We start from the raw sequence: 24,538 nt of genomic DNA on the forward strand, positions 1-24,538 counted from the left end.
CTCAATCTCTGCTAACTCACTGTCTCCACACCCTCCAACCAATACTTCCATACCTTTGTCTTGGAGCCTGTCACACCTTCCCAATTCATGCCTCCATGTAATCTTCTTTGTGTGCTCCACCATTCCTGGTTTATGTTTGTCGCCTGCTTGACCCATGCATCTACCACCTGTACCTCCCGCATCACTAGCCTGCATACCTGTTGGCATCCTCTGCCCCTCTAGTTGTCTGTCACCAAGTGTGTGTGTGTGTGTGTGTGTGTGTGTGTGTGTGTGTGTGTGTGTGTGTGTGTGTGTGAACTCGCCCGCCCCTGCCCCCTACTGTGGCTGCCACATTTCTGCTCATTGAGAACATATGAAGTCCATTTTAAACTTATGACACCTTTACTTCACTTTTCCTTTACTCATTATGGAAGATACATGTTTCACAGAATTCACAGCGCATTTGAGCAGCATTATATCCAACTGTGTGGCTTGTTATTTCAAAGGTTAAGTGCCAGACTAGACATCCTAAAGGATTGAGATTCTATTCCCAGTTGGACCTAGGATTTTTCTTTTTCACACATCGCTTCTGTCACATCTGGCAATGATTTGACAATGTACAAATTGCCAACTTCAAACATCAGAGGCAGGGTATATAGAACCATAAGTAGTACAGCACTTCTGTGATCTAACCAATCTTCAGGTATTTAAAAATCTAATCCCCGACTGAACTTCACAAGACTAGTCAGAATTGTTGAAACTGCACACATCCTGAAACGGTCTTGCAGAATCAAGCAATAATGAACAAGAAAGATATACTCATAATTTACTATGCACAAATGAACTTTTCACTACTGCTGATCACACTTCATACACAATCAATTCCTGGTTCCAAACAGCATCTCACAATAACCATCTAAAAATTTCTGACCAAGTATCCACTTTTGAGAATAAAATAATCCACTTGTTCCTAAAAATTTTAAGAAATGAAAGTGAAGGAAACAAGTAAAAATGAGACAAATTAAACAACAAAACACTTTGAAAAAGAATATGGAACATGGTATGAAATATACTTCAATCCCAGAACTCAGTTACAAATGTACATTTAGAGTTTAAAAGTAATTCACACACCTGCAATGGCTGTTCATTCTGCAAAGTCTGTTTATCAGCTGCCAAGTCCCATAATGCTGGAGCTGCTAAACCTGTGTCAGATTCTTTTATTCCTGTCAGCTCATTAACACGTTTAATTATGGTCTGGATATCATCTTCTACTGCTTTTATAGTTTTTGTATACTGTCCCTGGCCCTGAAACACAAAAAAAAGGATACAGCAACTTTCTCAGACAAATAACAACCGGCAAGCCTTTGCTGACAAAAAAAACAATGCAAGAATAATTTTAAGCAGATCAAAATGGAGGAAAACTATCCTGTACAAGCCTCTTCATCTCAGAATAACTACTGTAACCTACAGCCTCCTGAATCTGCTAACTATATTCATCTCTTAATGTTCCTCTATGATTTTTACCCCTCATACAGCCCTCCAGTACAAAATTGGTGGCCCTTTGATACCTCCGATTGTGCCCTATCAACAGACCCCTTCTTCTTGTCAGGTTATGTCACAAATTTCTTTTATCTCTGATTCCATCTGTCTTTTTTGAACTGCGACAAAATGGTACTGTGGTGTGTGGTGTCACTATGGCACAGAGTTTCTGAATTGGTTCTATTTGTAGATGTGTTTTATTTGATGGTGCCCTCTGGTAGCGGATGTGGACATGTCAAGTTTAACGTGTGGTATTGAGTTAGTTGGAGTTTTGGTTGTCATTGTACTAATATTGTTTCGAGTTTAGTAGTTGGCGCGGTAATGAGGGTTATGGAAGTGTTGAGTGAGGTAGTACGGTTTTTCCTTGTTTGGCATTTTTGTTAGGTCTGATTAGTTTGGTATTTGCTGTGCGGAAAGAAGTTAAATTTTTTTTTTTTTTTAATTGCCTTCTTGTTGGGTATGGATATGGCAGTGAATCACATAAGTATATCATTACATTCTGAGATGTGAGATGATATGATATCTGTCATACAGTTTCTGCAGATGTTTGGTCTTCTTGGTTAATAAGTTAGGTGACAACAATACGAGGTTGATGATAGTTCCGGCGGCTCAGATCAGGGACATGTACATGTGACGTCAGCCTGAGAGCGTACATGCGTGTGGTGGCCAACCTAGGTGGTATTGTCAGAGGCTTTTGTTGGTAAGTAATTTTTGGTTTGGTTTTATTCTAGTAACTGTGATGTTTTGTGTGTTGAATATTTATGGTGTGTCGATTGTGTTTTAATTGATGTAGTGAATGTGGGGTACTGGGTTTTTGAGTAGTTGTTTTTTTTGGTTCCACTTTTCGAGGTTGTAGCTCCCTGTCGCCGTTTGATAAGCAGCAGCCAGCAGCAAGTCACACTCTTAGCACACTTATTTGTATTATAGTTTAATTCTTAATTTCTTTGTGTGTTTTTGGGTACTTGCATAGTTTAATTCACAAATCTCAGGCGCATTATAGTATTTGAAAGTTGTAGCATCGCATTTTAATACCCGTATAGTGTAAATTCGTGTAGTTGTCAGTCATCTGTTTTGAACGGCTTATGAGATAAAAAGAGAGGGAAAAAAATGTTAGTGATGGATAGGGACTGCGCTTGTTGTGTACAGTTTCAGGGGGAATTGACCACCGTCAGTAAACAGCTGGAAGCTATGTTGGTCATGGTCTACAGGCTCCAGGCTGTTGCCCTAGGCCACAGTGACATTGGGACACCTGAGGTGAGCGCTTTGGCACCTCTGGAACCTGTAGAATTTGCCTGGGATGTCTGAAGCCACTGCACCCTCTGATTCGAACGTCCTTGCCAGTCGTCACTTGCCTGACGGTGACTGGTGAAACGTGGCGGGGTCGCGAATCCGTGGGCGGAAGGCGAAAGTTGGTGCTGGCCGCAAGGCTGCACCCTAACACCTCCGTAACTGGCTTGGGGTACCGCCCACTGCTGAAACTACTTCTGAGCCAGAAAGGGCGGCCTTGCCTGTTGCAGCAGTGGTCGGTCTTTCCTGAGAGGTCCAGACAAGCGCAGAGAGTGGAATTGCTTGTCATTGGGAGCTTCAACGTTAGACGAGTGATGGAGCCCCTTAGGGATATGGCAGGTAAGGACGGGAAGAAAGCCAATGTGCACTCCCATGTGCATACCGGGGAGTCATCCAAGATATGGAAAGGGTCCTTCCGGATGCCATGAAGGGAACAGGATGCAACCACCTGCAGGTGGTGGCTCATGTCGACACTAATGTCATGTCGCTATGTATCGGAAGAGATTCTCCCTGGTATCCGGCAGCTATCTGAGTTGGTGTAGACTACCAGTCTTGTTAGTGAGATGAAGGCGGAACTCACCATCTGCAGCATCATCGACAGAACCAATTGCGGACCTCTGGTACAGAGCTGAGTGGAGAGTGAATCAGAGGCTCAGATGGTTCTGCGACCATGTAGGCTGCAAATTCCTCGACTTGCACCATAGGGTGCTGGAGTTTCGGGTTCCACTAAATAGATCAGGAGCCCACTACACACAGGAGGCGGCTACACAGGTAGCAGGGGCTGTGTGGTGTGGACTGGGCCGTTTTTTTAGGTTAGTCTCGGGTAAGATCAAAAAGGGCTCCAGTCTCAAAGGGTACAGAGCAAAGAAACGCAAAGAAACGACAAGAATCAACAAAGTAACAGTCGGTATTGTAGTTGTAAATAGTCTTAGCTGTGTTGGAAAAATACCAGAGCTTCAAGCGCTGCTAGGAAGTACTGAAGCTGAAATCGTTATAGGACAGGAAACCTGGCTAAAGACAGAGATAAAATTTGCCGAAATTTTTAGAGGTGCAAACCGTGTTCAGAAAGGATAGATTAAATAAATTAGGCGGTGATGAGTTTGTGTTTGTTGGTAGTAGTTAATCTCGTAGCAAAGTTGAAATAGATAGTTCTTGCAAATTACTAAGGGAAGAGGTTAAACTTGACAGCCGTACCAAAATAATAATTAGCTCCTTCTACCAAACCCCGACAGATGATATAATAGCTTAACGGTTCAAAGAAAACTTTAATCTCATTACAAATAAGTACCCTACTCATACATTTATAATTGAAGGAGATTTCAATCTACCCTCGATTTGTTGGTGAAAATTCGTGTTCAAAGCTGGTGGAAGACAGAAAACATCTTCCGAAATTGTACTCAATGCTTTCTCTGAGAATTACTTTGAACAATTAGTTCATGAGCCCACACGAATTGTAAATGGTTGCCAAAACACACTTGACCTCTCAGCCACAAATAATCCTGATCTAACAGACAGCATCATGACGGATACAGGTATTAATCAACACGAGGTCATTGTAGCGAGGCTTAAAACCATATCAACCAAAACCACTAAAAATAAAAGCAAAATATATCTATTTAAAACAGCAGAAAATTCTTCCTAAGAGCGAGTCTCCATTCCTTGCAAGCTAATTATGTAAGTGTAGACCAGATAAGGCTCAAATTCGAAGATACAGAATCGACAGAAATAGGTAGATTCATACTGCATTAAGTTAATGAGAGACAGGACTGATCCACCATGGTACACAAAACATGCCAGAACAATGTTGCAGAAGCAGTGAGAAAAGCATGCCAAATTCAAAAGAACTCAAAATCCCAATGCGAGATGCCTTTGATAGTTTCCACAATGAAATATTTTCTCAAAATATGGCAGAAAACCTAAAGAGATTCTGGTCATATGTAAAGTACACCAGCGGCAAAGAACAGTCAATACCGTCACCGCGCGATAGTGATGGAAATGTTATGGATGATGGTTTCACTAAAGTGGAGTTACTAAATACAGTTTCCCATAATTACTTCATGAAAGAAGACTAAGTAATATTCCAGAATTCGAAACCAGAACAGCTGTTGGCATGAGTGACATAAAAGCAGATACCTTAGGTGTTGCGAAACAACTAAAATCACTTAAGAAAGGCAAGTCTTCCAGTCCAGATGGTATACCAATCACGTTCCAGACACAATAGCACCTTTCTTGGCAATCATATACAACTGCTCACTTGATTAAAGTTCTGTTCATAAAGACTGGAAAGTATCACAGGTCACACTGATATTCAAGAAAAGAAATAAGACTAACCCATTGAACTACAGACCCATATCACTGACAATTTGCAGTAGGATTTCCATTCAAACATTATGAATCGCCTTGAAAAATATGACTTATTGATACATAACCAACACGGATTCAGAAAATATCATTTTTGTGCAACACAGCTAGCTCTTTATTCCCATGAAGTAATGAGTGCTGTTGACAGGGGACCTCAGATCAATTCCATATTCCTAGATTTCCAGAAGGCTTTTGATACCATTCCTCAGAAGCAGCTATTAATCAAATTGTGTGCATATGGAGTATCATCTCAGTTGTGTGACTGGATTCATGATTTCCTCTCAGAGAGGTCACAGTTCGTAGTGATAGTCGGTAAATCATCGAGTAGAACAGAAGTGATATCTGGCGTTCTGGCAAGGTAGTGTCATAGGCCCTCTGCTGTTACTGATTTACGTAAATGATCTAGGTGATAATCGGAGCAGCCCCCCCTCAGATTGTTTGCAGTTGATGCTGTAATTTACCGTCTAGTAAAAGAAGATGATCAATTCCAATTTCTGTACAGTGCAAAAAGTGGCAATTGACACTAAACAAACGAATCTAAGGGCTGTCAATTCAACTAAATACCTAGGAATTACAATTACGAGCAACTTAAATTGGAAAGACCACAAAGATAATATTGTAAGGAAGGCGAAACAAAGATTGCACTTTGTTGGCAGAACACTTAGAAGATGCAACAAACCCACTAAAGAGACAGACTACATTACACTTGTCCATCCTCTGCTGGAATATTGCTGCGCGGTGTGGGATCCTTACCACGTAGGATTGACGGAGAACATCGAAAAAGTGCAAAGAAAGGCAGCTCGTTTCGCACAAGAGGGGTGAGAGTATCACTGATATGATATGCTAGTTGGGGTGGCAGTCATTGAAACAAAGGCGGTTTTCTTTGCAGCGAGATCTATTTACAAAACTACAATCACCAACTTTCTCTTCCGAATGCGAAAATATTTTGTTGACACTCACCTACATAGGGATAAATTATCATAATAATAAAATAAGAGAAATCAGAGCTAGAATGGGAAGATGTAGGTGTTCCTTTTTCCCACGCGCCATACGAGAGTGGAATGGTAGAGTAGTAGTATGAAAATGGTTCGATGAACCCTCTGCCAGGCACTTAAGTGTGAATTGTAGAGTAGCCATGTAGATGTAAGTGTCAGTTTTTTGGTATACCAGTGGCCAAGCTATGTTCAAGGTAAATATCCGACTCCACTTTTTGGAGTTGTAGGTGTTTGCTTTTTAGTATTGGTAGTTGCGGTTCAGTATACTTCCCATTCCTGAGATTTTGTTGGTGTAGCAGAATGCTGGAATATAATTTTTTTATATTATTTGTTTTTGGGTGGTGCAGTGTTTTGTAATTGTTGTATATTTAGCTTGTCCATGCCATAAATCCCCAATTTTCCGCGGTTGACAATTAGTTTCATTTTTAGTCATTTTTATTTTTGTTCACATTTGTTGCATGTTTATGTAGTGACATGGAAGTAGCCATTTCTGCCATACTGATGACGTCTTAGATCAAAGCAGACGGGTGGAATCCAACACTTCTGTAACATCATCACCTCTTCATTAGTTATGTGATCTATCTCATCTAATCTTCAGCATTCATCTTCATATTTCAAAAGCTTTCATTTTCTTCTGTCTAAGCTATGTTTTACTTCCACATACATTTACACTCCATACAAATAAAGGGTGTACCAAAAAGAATCATCTGATTTGGCACATCTATTTTTCTGAAACTAACAAACATACAATGAATTTTGTTTTTTAATGAACGAGAAACTCAGTTTTCTTTTTTTTTTTCATACCTTTTCATAAGTGTTCAATATGTCCTCCTTGAGATGTATGACATATGTCAATGTGGTATTTAAACTGTTCCCACACTGCAGCAAGCATGTCTTAAGTTACAGCTTCCACACGTGCTGTTATGCAATGTCTCAGGTCATTCATTATTGTAGGTAATGTAGGCACATACATTGAGTCTTTTATAAACACCCCCCCCCCCCCCAAAAAAATAATCACATACAGGCAGGCCCAGTGCCCTTGGAGGCCAGTAATGGAAGACTGAATCATTTGGTCACTAATCCTTTAATTTAAAAATTCCCACACTTCCAGATGGGAGTGTGGTGGTGCCCCATCCTGTTGGTAAATGAAGTCATTTGAATCCGTCTCCAACTGTGAGAAAAGAAAGTTCTCAAGCATATCGAGATATGTGCTTCCTGTAACAGTGTTCTCGGCACAGGAAAATGGACCCCACACCTTTTCCTGTGGAACTGCACAAAACACATTAAATTTTGGAGAGTCTCATGTTGTACAATTTCATGTGGTTGTTCCATACCCCACAGTTTCACATTATAACAGTTCATCTTTCCATTTAAATTGAGTGTTGCCTCGTGACTAAAAAGTAAACCAAGAACAAAATTACAAAACTCCACATATTATTGTTTGTCACCTTGCTTGCAGTAGCTGAATTTTGTATGGTACCACATGTAAACGTCAACGCAACACACACCTGTTGGACATCGGGGACAAATTGAACTATCGAGCTGTGATGTCTGTGTCAGATACTCTGAGATAGTCCAGCGATTTGCCTTTACACAAACAACCTGTTTCTCTGAATTGTTCATCCCATCGTCTAATGCTCTGTGCCGATGATCCACACCATACGGAGTACGAAAGTCACGCTGTACAGCTATTTCTGACCAGCACAGCGAAAAATGTAGAACACAAACTTTCTGTTGTACTGACACCAGTTTTACTAGAACTGAAGTGGGTGCACACTGCTGCTACCTACAAGGAACCATTTAAAACTGATTAATTAGCTCTTTTCAACAGTACGTTGTTCACGCACATATCTCAAATAACGTAATAGTAGTGACCTTTTTTAATCAGATGATTCTTTTTGATGCATCCCGTACTTTCAGAAAAGGCTTCCTAACTCCTAAATCTGTATATGATGTTAAAAAATCTCTTTTTCAGAAACATTTTTCTTGACACTGCTAGTCTACATTTTATATCCTCTATTTCAGCCATTGCTTTGCTCCCCAAATAGCAAAATGCTTTTACTTCTTTTAAGTGTCATTGACTAATCTAATTCCCTCAGCATCACATGATTTACTTCAACTACATTCCCTTGCCCTTGTTTTGCTTTTGTTGGTGTTCACCTTATATCCTCCTTCCAAGACACTGCCCATTCCCTTCAACTGACCTTCCAAGCCCTTTGCTGTCTCTGACAGAATTGGAATGTCATCAGCAAGCTTCAAAGTTTTTATTTCTTTCCCCTGAACTTCAATTCCTACTGCACATTTTTCTTTGGTTTCCTTTATTGCTTCGCCAATGTACAGATTTAATAACACCAGGGACTGGGTACAACCCTGCTTCACTGCCTTCTCAACTGCTGCTTCCCTTTCATGTTCCTCGACTAGTAACAATGTCTCCCATCTGCACAAGTTTTAAATAGCCCTCCCTCCCTGTATTTTGCCCCTGCTACCGTCAGAATTCCTAAGAGTAACCCTGTACTGGAATAAAATATATAATATTTCTCTTGAAGTTCTTTTGCATAGACTAGTGGCCTTACACACAAATCTACACAAAACTTTGCGAAGCCAAATATGTAGTTGTGACAGAATTCGTACGAGTCACTCCAATGGGGTAAAGTAATCCTCACGTCTTCAAATAGGGTACAGTCAATTACTGCAAGCCTTTACACTCAGGGGGAGGGTCTTTCATGTGTGATACCTGTTGCATGACAATCATCATATGCCGTCTTTTAATAGAGTGCATTTTATGTTCTGATCAGACGGCAGCAGCAGATGTAAGTGGGCAACTGACTTCTGTTTTAGGCAATGGTGAGTTGAGTGTTGCAAAGCTTTTAAAATTTTGTGAACTGTCTGAAGTGCAGTCCAATATCTTCAGATGGAGGTTGTGTGTGTGTGTGTGTGTGTGTGTGTGTGTGTGTGTGTGTGTGTGTGCACATGCATCTGTAATGCACTCTTGAAACATGGCATGTGGTGATTTGTATGCAACAGGCATCAGACACTGCAAGATCCTTGCACTACATTGTAAACCATACATTGAACTGTCCCCTATTCGCAGCCTGATCATGACGACTTCATCCTGTCCACATGATTGGTCCACTGCAGCTGCATAGTTGGTCCCATCGACTGCAGCTTGCTGTCTCCCACTCTGGTTAGGTTCAGTTGGAAGGTGAATCTGGTTGAGAGTCGGTGAAGCCAATGAATATGAAAAAAGGTAACAGAATGATTTGTAGTGTAATCTAGTGCCTAAGATGCACAATATTTGACACACTTTTCATTACACAAAATAAAACTGAGTTGTAAATTCAGGAGACCTGATAATGAATTGATATCTGACTACTATTTTTATGTCCATCTGTGCACATAAACAAAAAATGCAAGTGGAGTCCACTATGTAAGTTTTATCCCTAATTCCTTGCCACTTATCATCCAACATTTACACGGCTTTCGATTCAGTGGTACGATGATAGCCTGCAGGTAAACAGTGCACTGTCACAATGGATTCCCTGCAGGCCTCCTCAGCTGCTAGTTTATTTCACTTTCCCGAATTTTTACATCTCTCAGAACCTTGCAGACTGCTACCCACTTCTCCTGCTGTTCAAGGACATGCAATTTGTCCCGTCGTAACAGGATAATTTTGTCTGTTGGATACATCTGCTGCAGTGGTTAGCAGGCACTAAATGAATCAGAGCAAGTGAGAATTTTTCGGCTTTGTTGTTTGTCTGTTGCTATACCTTCTGGTTTGCATACAGCTAAGCGCTAAAAAGTGTAAATTGCTTAGGGATTCGATACCAGAACACATTTGTGGAAGACTAATATTAATCAATGCTATCTATAACATTAAGCAACACAAAGTAAGGATTGAATTGACCTCATTATTGAAACTGAATGTAGTTATGCAAGTAAGATGTACAAAGAGTTAAGAGTAAAAAAGGCACCAAAATTCTCTATAACTGGAGGTAAATGTGTGGTCACGATGCAATACACTTTAGCAGTATTCATAAATGGGTCACATTAGTGTTCTATGTTTAACATTACAGAAGCATCCAATTCCACCTGTAGCTTTGAACCACAACATCAACATGGCAGAAACTGCTACTTCCAGCATATTGAAAATGACAGTGTCATCACTACATACACAATAATGTCTCACTCCAAAAATAAATGAAACTAACAGGACAATGGTGGAAAATTCAGGGTTTAGGACAATGACAAGCTAAATATATCACAAGGGGAAAAAAAAAAAAAAAAAAAAAAAAACACTGCACCATCCTAAAACAAATATTTAAAAAATTAAATTTTGACATTCCCTACACCAGCAAAACCACAGGAATCTCAAATTTTCCTTGTGCTATACAGCTCAACCACAGCTATTGATACAAAAATAAATCAACACCCACAACTCCAAACAGTGGAACCAAACCTCATGAACACAAGTCATATCCATACCTAGCAAAAAAGCAAATAAAAAAATTAGAATTCTTTCCCCACAACAAACATCAAACTAATCAGACCTCACAAAACATCAAACACATAAACAAGAACCCACCGAAAACACTTCCACAACCCACATAACACGATGACAACCAAAACCCAAATTAACCCATACCACATGTTTAACTCAGCATGTCCACGTCCACCAACAGAGGACATGATCAAATACAAGACCTCTACAAACACAACCAACTCAAAACAACTGTGTCAGAGACATCACACACCACAACACCATTATGCCATGGGTCAGAGCAGACAGGGGGAATCTGACACTTCCATTGACTTTATATGTGCACCACACTTTTTTAAAATTCTGTCAAACCGAAGTCAACCATTCAACCTTCCCTACTACCATCACTATGTCCCATTTCGTATCACTTTGCAACATTATGTCTAGATATTTAACTGATGTCAAGCAGTACACTACTACTGCTGTATGTGAATATTACAAGATTGTTTATCCTACTTATCTGCATTAAGATACATTTTTATACAGCTAGAGTAAGCTGCCATTCGTCACAAACATCCACATCACCTTCTATCCTCGTACAGTCAATGACAACAACTTCCTATACATCAAAGCATCATCAGCAAATAGCTGTATGTAGCTGCTCATCCTGCCTGTAAGATTATTTATGTATATCTCCTACCTGCTTCATATGGTCCTCCCCACCGAAGTATGACACCTATTTGATGTTGACCATTTCTCTGATGGCTCTATATAAATTTGTCCATATCCAGTCCACTTACTGTGAACAGCACCTCAATTTTGATGGCTACAATATCACCATGCTAAAACATCCCTCTCATATTGTCTGGCTATCCATGGACAGCACTTCTGAAGCACAGGGCAATCCCTTGCCCAATATAGTGAATGTCTTCTTAAAACCTTCACAGAAACATTACCCTCCAAACAATCCACTAGTTTATCATCTGACATACATACAGTTTGTACCAGAAAAGCTGTATTCGGCCACCAGTCTACAAAAAAACTCCTATTGCATATGAATGCCACTACACCAATCTCCTTGGCACATGGATCATATCCCTGTGTAGGATACAGGTGCAAGAACTGTTCCGTACAACCACCCAGTGTATCCTATACCTATCTCATGACAGGTATATCCTACAATATCAGTGACAGAGCTACCTATGAAAGCAGTCATGTCATACACTAGCTCTGATGTATCTCCTACACAGTATTTTTTATGTAAGCATGACTCCCCACAAACTATCCATACTAATGAAAGGCCACCACCAAAGAGATCAGAGTTGACCACACAGCAAAGGACTTGCTGCTGAATGTAAGGTACTCTGCTCCAATGGCTGCTTCAGAATCTGTGTCATCTGGATCCCCCACCTAAACAGTTGCCTCTCTGAATTATGTTGATGGAAACAGGCTCAAAAAACAACCATGAATTTCACAATTCTCATGGTATTAGTCTCTAATATCTCCCCTCCCCCCCCCCCCCCCCTCACAATCGCGCTCAGCCCTCAGAAACCATATGTAGATGTAATTCGTCAATAACTAGCATATCTAATAACAGCTGTAATGTATTGTTACTTTATTTACTCTGATGACTCAAACAATCACAGCACACACATCAGATATCAATGGGAAAGTTGACACTATATGCTTCAGCAAATATCAAGTGTCTTATTGACATACAACTCCCAGTCAAAATAAACTTGTTTAAGGCAGATTTTTCATCTGCATGACTTGTAAAATGGTACTACTTATAATAATTAGGTAACTACAAATCAGAATTTTATATAAATGGCTCATATATAACCAAATTTTATGACAAAATTTTTGTAATCCGGTCTTTTTGTACTTACATATGTCTTCAGAAGTGCTATATCACCTTCATCCAGAGCTGCAACGGAAGACTTTTCTGTAGTTACAAGTCTACTGCAATCTTTCGTATTATATAATCTTTAATATTTATTCACTAAACGATCATTCGAAAATGACATATGATTTGTCAGCATAATACAAAGGCATAAGTCATTACCATTACACACACACACACACACACACACACACACACACACACACACACACACACACACACACACACACACTTAATGAAGACAGGTCAGCAATGGTCTTGCTGAAGGAACCATCCTGGCATTTATCGGAAATGCAGAAACCTAAAATCAGGATGGCTGGACAGAGCCTCCATCCTCTTGGACATGTGGTCAGTGTCTCAACAGATGCATTATCACATCCGTGTATACCCAAAGTACAATTCTTAAATTTACACATCCCTGAAACAAGTTGGCCTAATAACACGAAATATAATTAAATACTATTCATTTTCTACCCACATCTCGTGGCTCCTGTTTTCTTGAATGGCCTTATTAATCTTAAAAGCAGGGCAAAGGCTATTACTTAAGAAAGTGTATAACCTATGGTAAAGCAGCATATACAGTCAGTAAAGAGCCTATCTGCTCAAAATCTAAGCCTCTAGGCTTGCAGCCTTTCTTTTGAAACCTTTACGGTATTTTTACGCACAGAGCTTATAAGAAAATGATCAAAAACAAGTTGAGCAAACTCTTAACATTATAAACTGAACGAAAACCAACCACACAAACTGATCACGGATTTTTCATTAACTTCACATTGCTTCAAAATGTCACGGAACATCAACGCAGAAAGAGAGAAATCTTACTGACAATCGTTCATGTATTACATTACACCCAACGTATGAAAGCTACACCAACCTTTAATCTCTTTCTCTTCTTCTTTTTCCTCTTTCTTCACCTTTCGCATATCATCTCCAAGAAAATCTGGCATTATCCCTGTTTAATTCTAACCTCAACAAACACAACAAAATGACAAGCCAATTCCAATACACACAGTTACACTCAAAGATGCTATATCGGTCAAAAGCGGAAATGTGCAAAGTTCCTAATGCATGGTAGGGCACACGGTAGAATACTTCCGTCGCGCCAAAATGTAGTGGACTTGGTTTTTCCGCCAGTTTGCGGATTGCCGTTATTTGCGCATGCAAACCGCATATACACTGAGTTTAGAAACATTTTTCTTTTCGCAGTAATGTTCCCGACTAAGTCCGCAACATATCTGTATCTACGTTCGTTGCTCGTGTCTCCATCTACAGCAGTGGCAAAAGTTTCACTACGTGTATTCGTCGTCACCAACTCCGAAGCTGGCAACAAACATTTCACGTTGCGTTGACATACTGTGTACTTCTGGGAAGAGAATGAATTAATTAAATGTGGCGCTGCCGTAAGGCCAGTTCACACTTGCTGTCACGTCACGTGAAAACGTTCCACAAAGCCTTTCAAATGGTGGCTTTGTCATAGGCCACATCTTTGTCAAGGTTTCTCGCAACTCCTTGGTTTCTCAGGAGAACAGATTTGACGGTGTCGTCACCCAGTAGCATCGGAAGTTAACCTAATTTCGCCGCATTCACTCGTATTACAGCAGTAGATCACATATCTGAAAGCGGAAAATTACTTATCTTTCAAAATAATTTTGATCGAGATAAACTTATGCTCCAATGTTCTTCTTTGGCACACCACTGAAGGAGTCTGCAGACAGCATTAGCTAAATGAAAAAACCGTGTATTACGCACTTTTATTTATATACGAAAGCCGACTTAGGAATTTCCCCTCATGTTAGACCGCTTGTTCAAGATCGAGTGTGTTATCACAATGCAAGAGCCATGAATTGTCTCACAGGCGCCACAATACGTCCTGACAGTACCATCGATTAACAGTTTGTCCTTGTGGCATGAATTCATGATGAGCTAATCCATCAAAGTCACAGAAAACTATCACCATGGACTTGAGATTTGACCTGACCAGATAAGTTTTTTTTGGTCTTGAAGAACCTTTCCTGACCCATTGTGAAGACTGAAACTTGGTCTCAACGTCATACTTGTATCCCTACCTCTCATCATAAGTTATGATTCTCTCAAGAAACATCTCGTTCTCAATCGCGAATCCAAAGCTCTGAACAGATTGCGAGGTGAAGGTCTTCCTGGTATTGACTCATGAGCCATGGGACGAACTTGGCGGCAACACTATGCTTTCCAAGATAATTTGTCAGGATTTCATGGCATGATCCAACTGAATTGTTACACACTTCTGCATCTCTAGGATAGTCAGTTTTCGATTTGCAAGCGCATCTTCGTTCACTTTCCTGACATAAGCGTCATCGGTAGCCATCGGAGGGCTTCATGAATGAGGGCGACCTTTAACTTCCGTCTGTCCATTTTTAAATCATGTGAGCCATTTGTAACACCCAGTATGGCTTAATCACTCATTAACATAGGCTTTGTGCATCATTTGGTGTGCGAAATTTATGATGAAAAGTGTTTTGATCAGTTTTCAAATTTAAAAAAGAAATCGTGGCTTATGATGGAAAAACTGAACCCAGCTAGAAAAAATGGTGCAAACATGTTGAGCTGTCCAGTAGTGAAGAACAGTTTAGTGAATTAATTAAAATTGCTAATTTTTTCTTTGAAGTGCCAGCATATAATGCGTGTGCCGAAAAGTTGTTCTCCTTAGTACAACCAAAGTGGATAAAGGAGAGAAATAGACTGACATTTAAATGTGTAAAATTTTATTTCCGCCAACAAAAGAAGCTTTAAAACAAGATTCAGTCCAGTGAAAAATACACAAGGGGCAAGGGATCTGAAGAAAAATACATATGCTTGATTTGTACGCTATAACCTTTTTATTTTGTATATTCCTTATCTAATAAAGCCATACGATATCATCATCAAAGTGAAGTAACAATGTTTCATTTGGCTGTCCTGAAATGGTTTAGTCTGGATCTCAATAGGAACATTACAATCACTGTTTTGCAGCAATCGCACTTTCTTATCTGAGAAAGAACCAGTACTGATTACCTGGGCTATACTACAGGTAAGAGGTATAGTAGTCACACTTCTTTCTTTCTTTTTTTTTAAAAAAAAAAGCATCTTTCTGGAACAGTTAGATTCTGCCATTTTATCAAGGTCCAGACTAGAAGTCTGGATATCAGTTCTGTTGTGGGCGCCCTCATTTTAGGGTTTCAGGCAATGGTAACCATATCAGAAGTACATAAAAGAATTCACCTACTACATATGTCATGCCTACAATGAACAATGCAGCTTTTGCTGGACAAATGTTAGCTGCTCATTTATTTGTTAAAGAGATCTGTAAATCTGCTTTCAGAAATGAATAGGTGGCAAACATGTTCAAGTTATGATAATTTACTAACTATCATTTCACTTGTTTCCTCCTTGCTTTTTTATATGTGCATTTCTCTATGTCTTCTTCTTCTTCTTCTTCTTCTTCTTCTTCTTCTGTCTGTGCCTTGTTGTCATTTCTTTTACGAAAAAACAAAATAATTCTATTATGTGTTATTGAACAGTGGTTAAGTGAAGGTCGGTTGGATTTGTATGTACTGTACAGGGTGGCAACCAGTCAAGGAATATTTTAGGGAATTGGTTTAAAAAAATATTTAAAGGCCCAGTCGAATCTTTACATGTTTACTCCCAGAGCAACTTCTGTTGTGCCTACTTGACACAAGTTGACTGTCTTTCAGAACTGAGGCAGGTCTGACCAGTTAAAGCTGCTGACAAGAGACGCCTTGAGCCCTACATTGAAACTGCTAGTGAATTCATCCATCAGTTTAAGCCAATAGCATGTGTGGACACTAGAGCATTCTGCAGTGCAGAACACAGTTGCCTGTCTCTTTTGTGATCCAGACCTCAAGCAGAACAGATGTCTTTCATGAGAGACAGAGCCTCTGGCTCTGCGTTCTATGAGTGGCCACCAACATCATTAACACGAAGCGCCTCTCCTTCCACTGCCCAATTCAATTAGTTGTTTAAGCTACTAGCGTGGCCTAACCCTGGTTACTTCTGACCCTAGGCGTGCCCCTTCCATGCCGTACACTTAAATATATTCTCTGGATGCCTGCTTACAACTCCTGACCGCCCGATCTCCTGTATACTGTCATAATAAGCCGGATCCAACGATAATTTCCCCCCTTCCTTGTCCATGTAGATTGGAGTCAGTATCGCGATTCGTTCCCACCGTTCTGTCCATAGGGTAGTCGTTTACTTTTGGTTCATGTCTGATGTCAGTCAGTATTCACTGCTGTTATTCTTCCACAAGCCGAGCCAGTGTGCTCCAGTGCGTTGGCTACGATGTCATGCCAGATGCTATGTTTGCACATACCAGCACTTGGGGCAAAGTCTACTGCCTGCCTGTAGCAGCACACCGCACCGACACAAGCTCACTGAGTCACTGAGTTGCGTCTCACAGAGCACATGAGTAGTGCGTGTGCTCTGGCCCTATTTGATGGTCACAGCAGGCCCAGTTTCTCCGTCGCTGCCAGCTAACTCTGAGCCAGGCACGGAAGCACGAAAGGAATATACACGATACGTCCGGCCACTGCTGTGGTTCACGAAGCAGATGGGCCCCATATTCCTGGTCGGCGCAGCTTACCTGCCACTGCCGCCACCATCCAGTTGATTATCACTCATCTGCATCAGCCACTGACGATGCTCATCCACTGAGTGCAGTGTGGCAGGCCACAAAGCCTTGCCACCACCCACAGGCCAAGATACCAGCATCGCGGGCTCTGCTGTTGCTGCCGACCAGCTGCCTGGCCCATCAGCTGAGGCGCAGCTCCACGTTCACAGTCGGTCAGCTTCCTGCTGCCGACTCTGTAAGGGTCCTGGCCTCAATGCTCTGGTGTGTACTTTCACTGCCGTGCAGCCAGTCGCCTCGAGGGCCATTCCGCTATTACATGAGTACCACGTGCATACGGCCCACAGTCGCCGCGCCTCCGCCACCACCACCTCTTTTATGCATTGCGACACAACGACTGTACTGTGAGTGTTGATACGTGCTGAGGCCTTGCGTTCATTTATCTAGAAAAGAACTTAGAGATCAGTAAGTTATAGTATAAATTTTGCATCTTTCACAGATATTCCCTTTTGTTTGGACGTCACTTTATTTACAAGAACGATTTGAACTTTAAATTTTTGTAAGTCTAATTACTATGAGGTACGCTGAATGTGCGTTTGTTCCTAGATAAGCCCCTCAGATGTATGTTGGTTGGATGTTAGTTTAGAAACACACTTTCATTGACCATGTGTACTGCAGTAAATTACTTATCCTTGTTTTAAATTCTGTTGTCATGGAGGTATGTCATGCTTAGTCGTTGTGACGAGATTTTTTTAAGGTATATTTTTCAGAACTTTCAGTTAATCTCTGGGGATATGCAGCTTGCATAGTGTGTTTGGCAACCACAGGGTCTCCCAGTCATCCATGGCATTTTCTTCCATTTCGTTTTGGTGTCATGATCAACTTCTTTTTCTTTCGTCTTTCCTATAAGCATGATTTCTGTGCCGTCTGATGACAGTAAGTTCCTACTACCTGCTCCACAGACTTGAGTGCTTTAAGGGCTCTGTAACGTCCTGTGCCACCACACCATATCTGCAACGTTTCCGAAATTGTTGGCGCACTAAATCTTTTTACATTGATGAGTGTTTGTTTTTATTGGAAGCTCAGGCACAGACGTGAGATTAGCGTTTAGGCCTTGTACAAAAAGCGACAAACCCTTATATTCTGGCAATCCTGGTAATGTCCATAGTTTATTACTGATACTAGGTGACTTTAGGCCTCAAGTTCATACACAGTCGTAATTACATGATTAGCATTTGTGTTGCCGAAACCTACTGTGTGACATGCGGATATGGAACGAGAGGAATGAACTTTTTCTGCTTCTCTTTCTATTCTTCCTGCGTCTGTCTATATTCTCTTTCCCGCCTTGTTATTATTTTTCTGTCCATGCCTTCTATTTTTCGTAAGTGGTAGTTGCTTGACCATTAACTCAGTGCACCAAGCTACGATGTATTGAGTGAAAGGAGTTATAATGATGAAAGAGAATTTATCTTTTGTACCCCTGTAAGGTGATAAGAGTTGATATGATGACTTCTGTGTGTTAACCCCCAAAGGGCAGCGAAGTAATATTGATATGATGTGAAGTAAGACGTTATTTTATTAGAGAGGACATGGCGACTTCCAGCTGTTATCTCCCAGAGGGCAGCAAAGTTTTTTTGATATCAAGTGATGTATGAGGCTGTTTCATCAGGGTTATTGGTCAGTGGCCAAAAGGTCCTGTGGTTAATGTAGTGGAAGGTAATTATGTTGGATTCGTGTAAATTGCAGTAAACACTTACTACGAACAGAGACTGCATGACACAAACATGTGGTCTGGCACAGCTGTCACCTTGCCATATGCCAACCAGGCCCCTACACACTACCACTTCTCTCCCTCCTCTTTGTCTGGTCTGTCATAGATTAAGTCTAATTTTCATTTGTCTTGTAACTCATTTATTGCATGGGTTTTGAGCGTACTGAGAGTATTATGCAGAGCATAAATATTAAGTAGTTGTAAGTAATAGTTAATAGTTTTGTTAGAAGGAAGACCCTGATGCATGCCTATTAGTATTATGTCAAAAATTTAGATATTTTTGAAGATTTCAATGTGTTTACAGCCCACTCCTAACTACTGTGTAGGTTTTTGTCATGTGATGAATTAAGCTATTCGTATTATTCAGTTTTGTTGCAGAATTTTGGTGTTGCGCTGTGTTTCACTTGTAGATCTCTTTTATTGTCAAGGATTCTGTATTGTCTTTTGAAAGAATGCATTAAATCTACCTTACTAAAGTTTTTCTGTTATGCTAAACCAGGCTGCAATTTAAGTCACTTATCTACGGTTCGGGAAAAAAATGTTCACACGAAAAATTCATATATTCTGAAACTTAGGTGAACAAGTATCACTGCCAAGCCCATGCTAGTCTTAACACAGTCACTCACAATCCCTTTCACTCACGTTAGCAAGTTTATGGTGCTGCATGCATTTCAGGAAAACGTGACAGCTACAAAAATACTGATTGTTTTTGATTGAGAATGCTAGCCAAATATTTAGTCTGTCAGTACAAAATGCAGTCACAGTTTTTAGCCACCGACCTGCTCAATGCGCCACGCGGAATATATGTCTTTTTTGTCACAAAATTCACTTAAAATTTCAGAACTTTCTACACGCCCATTGGAATAATTATGCCGTCATTTTACCACACTTTTGATTTATGAAACACTGCTAGTTCGGGCAACTTATCGTTTCCATCGGAACTACTACTACACACGTCCGAACTGTTCCATGGTTATACTCCCACTCTTCTCTAAAATACGCTAAGTCTTCTCTACCAGCAAAGAAAGACGTGCGAAGAATATTGCTTTACCTTTGGTCAGTTTACTCAACAGCTAATTGCAAAACAACATTCTCCCGCGTCAATCCGCGCTTTTCATCAATAACCAATTCCAAAATAGTAAACCTAACGACTGCGCATTTTACCGACGTAATTATCTAATATGCTGAAGTTTTGCTTATGCATAAAGTTATTTCCTATTGGTATTTATACCTGAATTAACTTTCCCTTTACCATAAACTTACTTTACAAATCTATTCCACAAAAATCCCCTTTGTCCATATCCATACTTATTCGAAATGTTCCCAAACTAAATCCCACTAGATAACTCATTAAACAATTATCTTCATATTAATCTTAAACCACACTCACGCATCACTCATACTGCTAAAACAGATTAAAAACATTTTACATACACAAAAAGAAACAATAACACTTTATGAAAATACTAGAAGAGTTTATGAAAAACATTCTATTACATTAGTGCACTCTAGTGGGCACAATCGAAACTAAATTCACAGTCCCCCTATCCAACATTGTCCTCTTTCAGCTGATACATAAACTACGTGCGCGTCCAGTCTCACGTCACCATCTGTCACTCTCCAGCTCTGAGACACATCTCCCACTTAACTGCCTCCAAGGCACGATCGTTATAAGGCACTACGCCTCACTACATTTTAGAAGCCTATGTCATTGAATGTTTCATTCCATTGTCAAACCTAGAAACCGCAGCCTTCCTTGCGGTGTCTATTCTACTAGTTTTTTATACTTTTTTTATACTTTAATACTTTTTTATACTTCGAACCTACAGCTGATTTTCATAACTAATATTCCACTGCTCTCCAGACGAGCTAATTCCACTGTCAGTCTAGAAGCCTTTATTTCCATGTTTTCTTTCAAGCTGTCACTACGAGTTGAAAATGATTATGTATTTTTTTAAATTGTCATTGACTGTTTCCCTTCAGTCTCTCTTTACAAAACTTCCCTGACCTGTGCCCAGTATAAATTTCAGTTAACACTTCTAGCGGAATTGGCCCTCTTATCTCTTGCTGTAGCAGGAGTGATTAACAGAGATCCAAATTTTAGCAAGGGCCCCCACTACATTATGCATTTTCAAGGAAATCCTTGCTACAAGAGAGATAAGCGCATTTAAAGTTTGTCCATTTCACAATGCATGTATCTTCTTTCCCACCGTGCAAGCCATGTGCTCTACTTCTGTCAGCTGGAAGTTTGTTTACGAACAGTGCGTGTACTTATGTCGCACAGAACCACATTCTGGCTTCGAATCTTTTCATATTTTATGAACTGATTAAAAACTCACTGCATTATTTTCCTTCCTTCGTGTTAAGTCTATGAATAGGACGAGGATACTGTTAGTAGTTTTGTCACTGTGGACACATATTTTAAATATCTTTTGTAGAGTATTGCCTGTGTGTTTCTCCATGCCTATAGCTGTGTTTTATAAGCTTATGTTGCACCAATGAAGGTGCAAATCCGAGGAAAAAATAAGGTTGTTACCAGTCCTCATGTTCAATTGACAATCAAACAAATGCTGTTCTGGTCTTGTCCTTCAGCTTTTCTAGTTGAAATTTTTTTATAGACAGCAGTTTGTTAATAACGACTGTAACTGGTTTGTAAAGCATTGTGGTTTAGTGACACTATTGAGAAAAACATTAAATCTGTGTGTCACCCTGAGCACTAGATCTTGTACTTTCTTGGTGTATTTTCGCAGTTTACTTCCTTAATGAGACTTAATAACTTTTCTTTTACTTTTCTGAAATTTCCATTATTATTGGCTGTATTGTTCATTTCTAAGTATGTACCCAAGTTGAGAAAGTGAAACCTCATGAGATGCTCTGGCTACTGCATGCTACAATTTTTCTAGTTGAAACTAATGAGTAATTTTGACTTAGGTGTAATATTTCACTGACTCAGTCTCTCTCTTACTGTATACTCCTAAGTAAACCATAGAGTTGCGATATTTTGAAGGACTGCTACTCTGCAAGCTGGTATAAAGTATTTTAAATTGAGTAGGTAGAGTGATAATATTTGAAATTCAATGGTTTTGATGTGTAGGTTTTGCTACCCCCAATTCCATCCAAAATTCCAGTATGTTGTTGGTATAAGAAAACATGGGTTAATACAGATAAGGCTTGTAATATATGTGATTATGGTACCCCATTACTTGGACTTTGTAGGTGAATCCTACATTTTACTGAAATGCGTTAATATTTTCTAATGTGCAGGATTTTTGCAACCACTACCCACAAAAATAGTTAGACAATGTAGCAAGATTTTACTTAGGTCATTATTCTTTTCAAATGTACTTACTGCAGCAGAGTATTAATAATAAATTTTTCCTCCTCAATCTAACAAAAACCAAAATAGTTCATTCTTCTTTTGTGAAGCTTTCTGCCATGATTGTAACATTGTTTATTTAAGAATTGATGAACTGCACACTGATGATTTCAGTTATTACAGAAGATATTGTATTTCTGCACAAACTATGAGCAGTTAATATTTTACTATTCTTACCTCATGAAAGCTGATAGAGTTGAATACATTTAAGTCCACTCCTATTTACGTACACTACACGAAATATTGTAACAGATCCCTCCCATTGTATTAAAATACTATTTATTGGCTTACTAGCCCACCTACGTAAGTTTTTAGAAAATTAACTTCACCATACAGACAAACTCACCAAACGGCAAACTGTTTTCCAGGGAGTGACTGAGGCGCTTTTGTCAACGATGTGAGGTACCACTCCTCTGGAAGGGGGAAGGAATATACAGGATGGCAGCCAGTCAAGGAATATTTTAGGGAATTGGCTTAAAAAATTTATTTCAAAGGCCCAGTCAAATCATTACAAGTTTTCTCCCAGGGCAACTTATGATGTGCATATGTGACACAAGTTGCCTGTCTTTCAGAACCAAGGTAGTTCTGGCCAGCTGCAGCTGCTGACAAGAGATGCCTTGAGCCCTACACTGAAACTGCTAATGAATTCAAGCTATTGGTTTTAGCCAATAGCATGTGTGGGACACAGGTCACATTTGTGGACACTGGAGCATTTGGCAGTGCAGAACACAGTTGCCTTTCTCTCTTGTGATCCAGACCTTGAGCAGAACAGACGTCTTTCTTCGGGGACAGAGCCTCTCGCTATATATTCCTTGACATGCCACCAACATCAGTTAACTTGAACCGCCTCCCCTTCCATTGCCCACTTAATTAGTTGTTTGACTTCCTAGACTGGCCTAAACCTGGTAACTTCTGACGCTAGGTGCCCCCTTGTGTACTGTACACTGAAATATATTTTCTTTATTTTACCTAATTTCCTGTCCTATCATTCAAAGGGAGCACTTACAAGTCCTGACTGCTCGAACTCCTGTATACTGTCATAATAAGCCAGATCCAACAACCTTTTCCGCCCTTCTTTGCTCATGTACAGTACCACTCTGCTTTGATTTAGTCACAGACTTCTGTAGAAAAACACAGTAGCATGATGAAGCTTCATTATATATTAGTAGTGACCTAGATATGCAGTATATTGACTTTACCATTGCTGATTACTGTATAGAACATGTTCTTGAAGCAGCTGCAATGCTACTTCTAACACTAAAACCCATAATAGTATCAATATATCATAGTCTAGTCAGGCTCATCCAAGAATTGCGCCCAGCGGAGCGAGTGAGATTGCATAGCACTGCTCTCCACTGGATTGTCCCGTGGTCAGATCCAACGTAAACAAAGTAACGGAGGAAGTGCACCTCCATAAAAGAAGTCAATGAACAGTAAAACAAGCAAACTATTTACTGTTTAGGTAACAGCTAGTGTTTGTGTGGCAGAATTACTACTAAAAGCTTTAGAAAACAATATCCAAAACAAGAATTGAAGAACAACTTAGTAGTTTTCTGACCCATAGGTCGATTATATCAGTACTGCACATGCACACTCATCATATGTGCAATAGGCGTCTTCTGAAAAGTATATCAGTTTCTTAAAAGGAACTAGAGTCATAAATACTCTATTTTAGAAATAATTTCATGTAAGGGATATAGAGCCTCATTCTTACTGTTAGTAGTTACAAGTAAATACTTTTTGTTATACTTAATACTAAAGCTTCCTGTATCCCTTTTCAGAATTTAGAAATTGGATCCTCAGTTTGCTGTTTTGTATGTAATAATTTTAACTGACCAAGTTTGAAAACTTATTAAAAATTGAATTAAGGTTATAAAGCTCTTTAATTCTTACAGTCACATTGTTAAAGAAAATACTTAACATTTTACACTTTTTCTCTTTTTTGAGGAAACGATTTTGTCTAGGTTTGATACAATATTATGTAAGACTGCTAACGTCAAAGAATTAGTCAAATTTTTTATCGCATGTAATGAATGGTCCTTAGTTTTAGCAAGCTTCAAAAAAGAGAGAAAAGGTGCTCAAAAATATACATGGAACCAAACACTGAGAGAACTTCGGCTGCATGCTTGTGCAAAAGAGGATATTTTTCTCGTGGAAGACAGCTGTAAAATTCACCCAAAGTTTTACACACAAGGAAGCGGTCCTTCAGGCAGATATCGCAATGCAGGTCACTCAGCTCTAGTTGAA

The 24,538-nt window shown here is 39.7% G+C and overlaps 1 protein-coding gene across 1 annotated transcript in view; it reads right to left on the bottom strand.

Moving 5' to 3' along the window:
• Nucleotides 1-13,998, bottom strand: part of LOC126319888 (26S proteasome regulatory subunit 7) — a 47,866-nt gene extending 33,868 nt beyond the window's left edge. Inside the window, exons 1-3 of the mRNA XM_049993593.1 lie at nucleotides 13,416-13,998; nucleotides 12,528-12,565; nucleotides 1,111-1,284 (exon numbers count right to left, since the gene is read on the bottom strand). Of these exons, the coding sequence (XP_049849550.1) occupies nucleotides 1,111-1,284; nucleotides 12,528-12,565; nucleotides 13,416-13,488 (285 nt within the window). The 5' untranslated portion in view covers nucleotides 13,489-13,998. The remainder of the gene's footprint in view (nucleotides 1-1,110; nucleotides 1,285-12,527; nucleotides 12,566-13,415) is intronic.
• Nucleotides 13,999-24,538: the final 10,540 nt, after the last annotated feature.

This window comes from Schistocerca gregaria, chromosome 2, assembly GCF_023897955.1.
Source record: "Schistocerca gregaria isolate iqSchGreg1 chromosome 2, iqSchGreg1.2, whole genome shotgun sequence".
Classification (NCBI taxonomy): domain Eukaryota; kingdom Metazoa; phylum Arthropoda; class Insecta; order Orthoptera; family Acrididae; genus Schistocerca; species Schistocerca gregaria.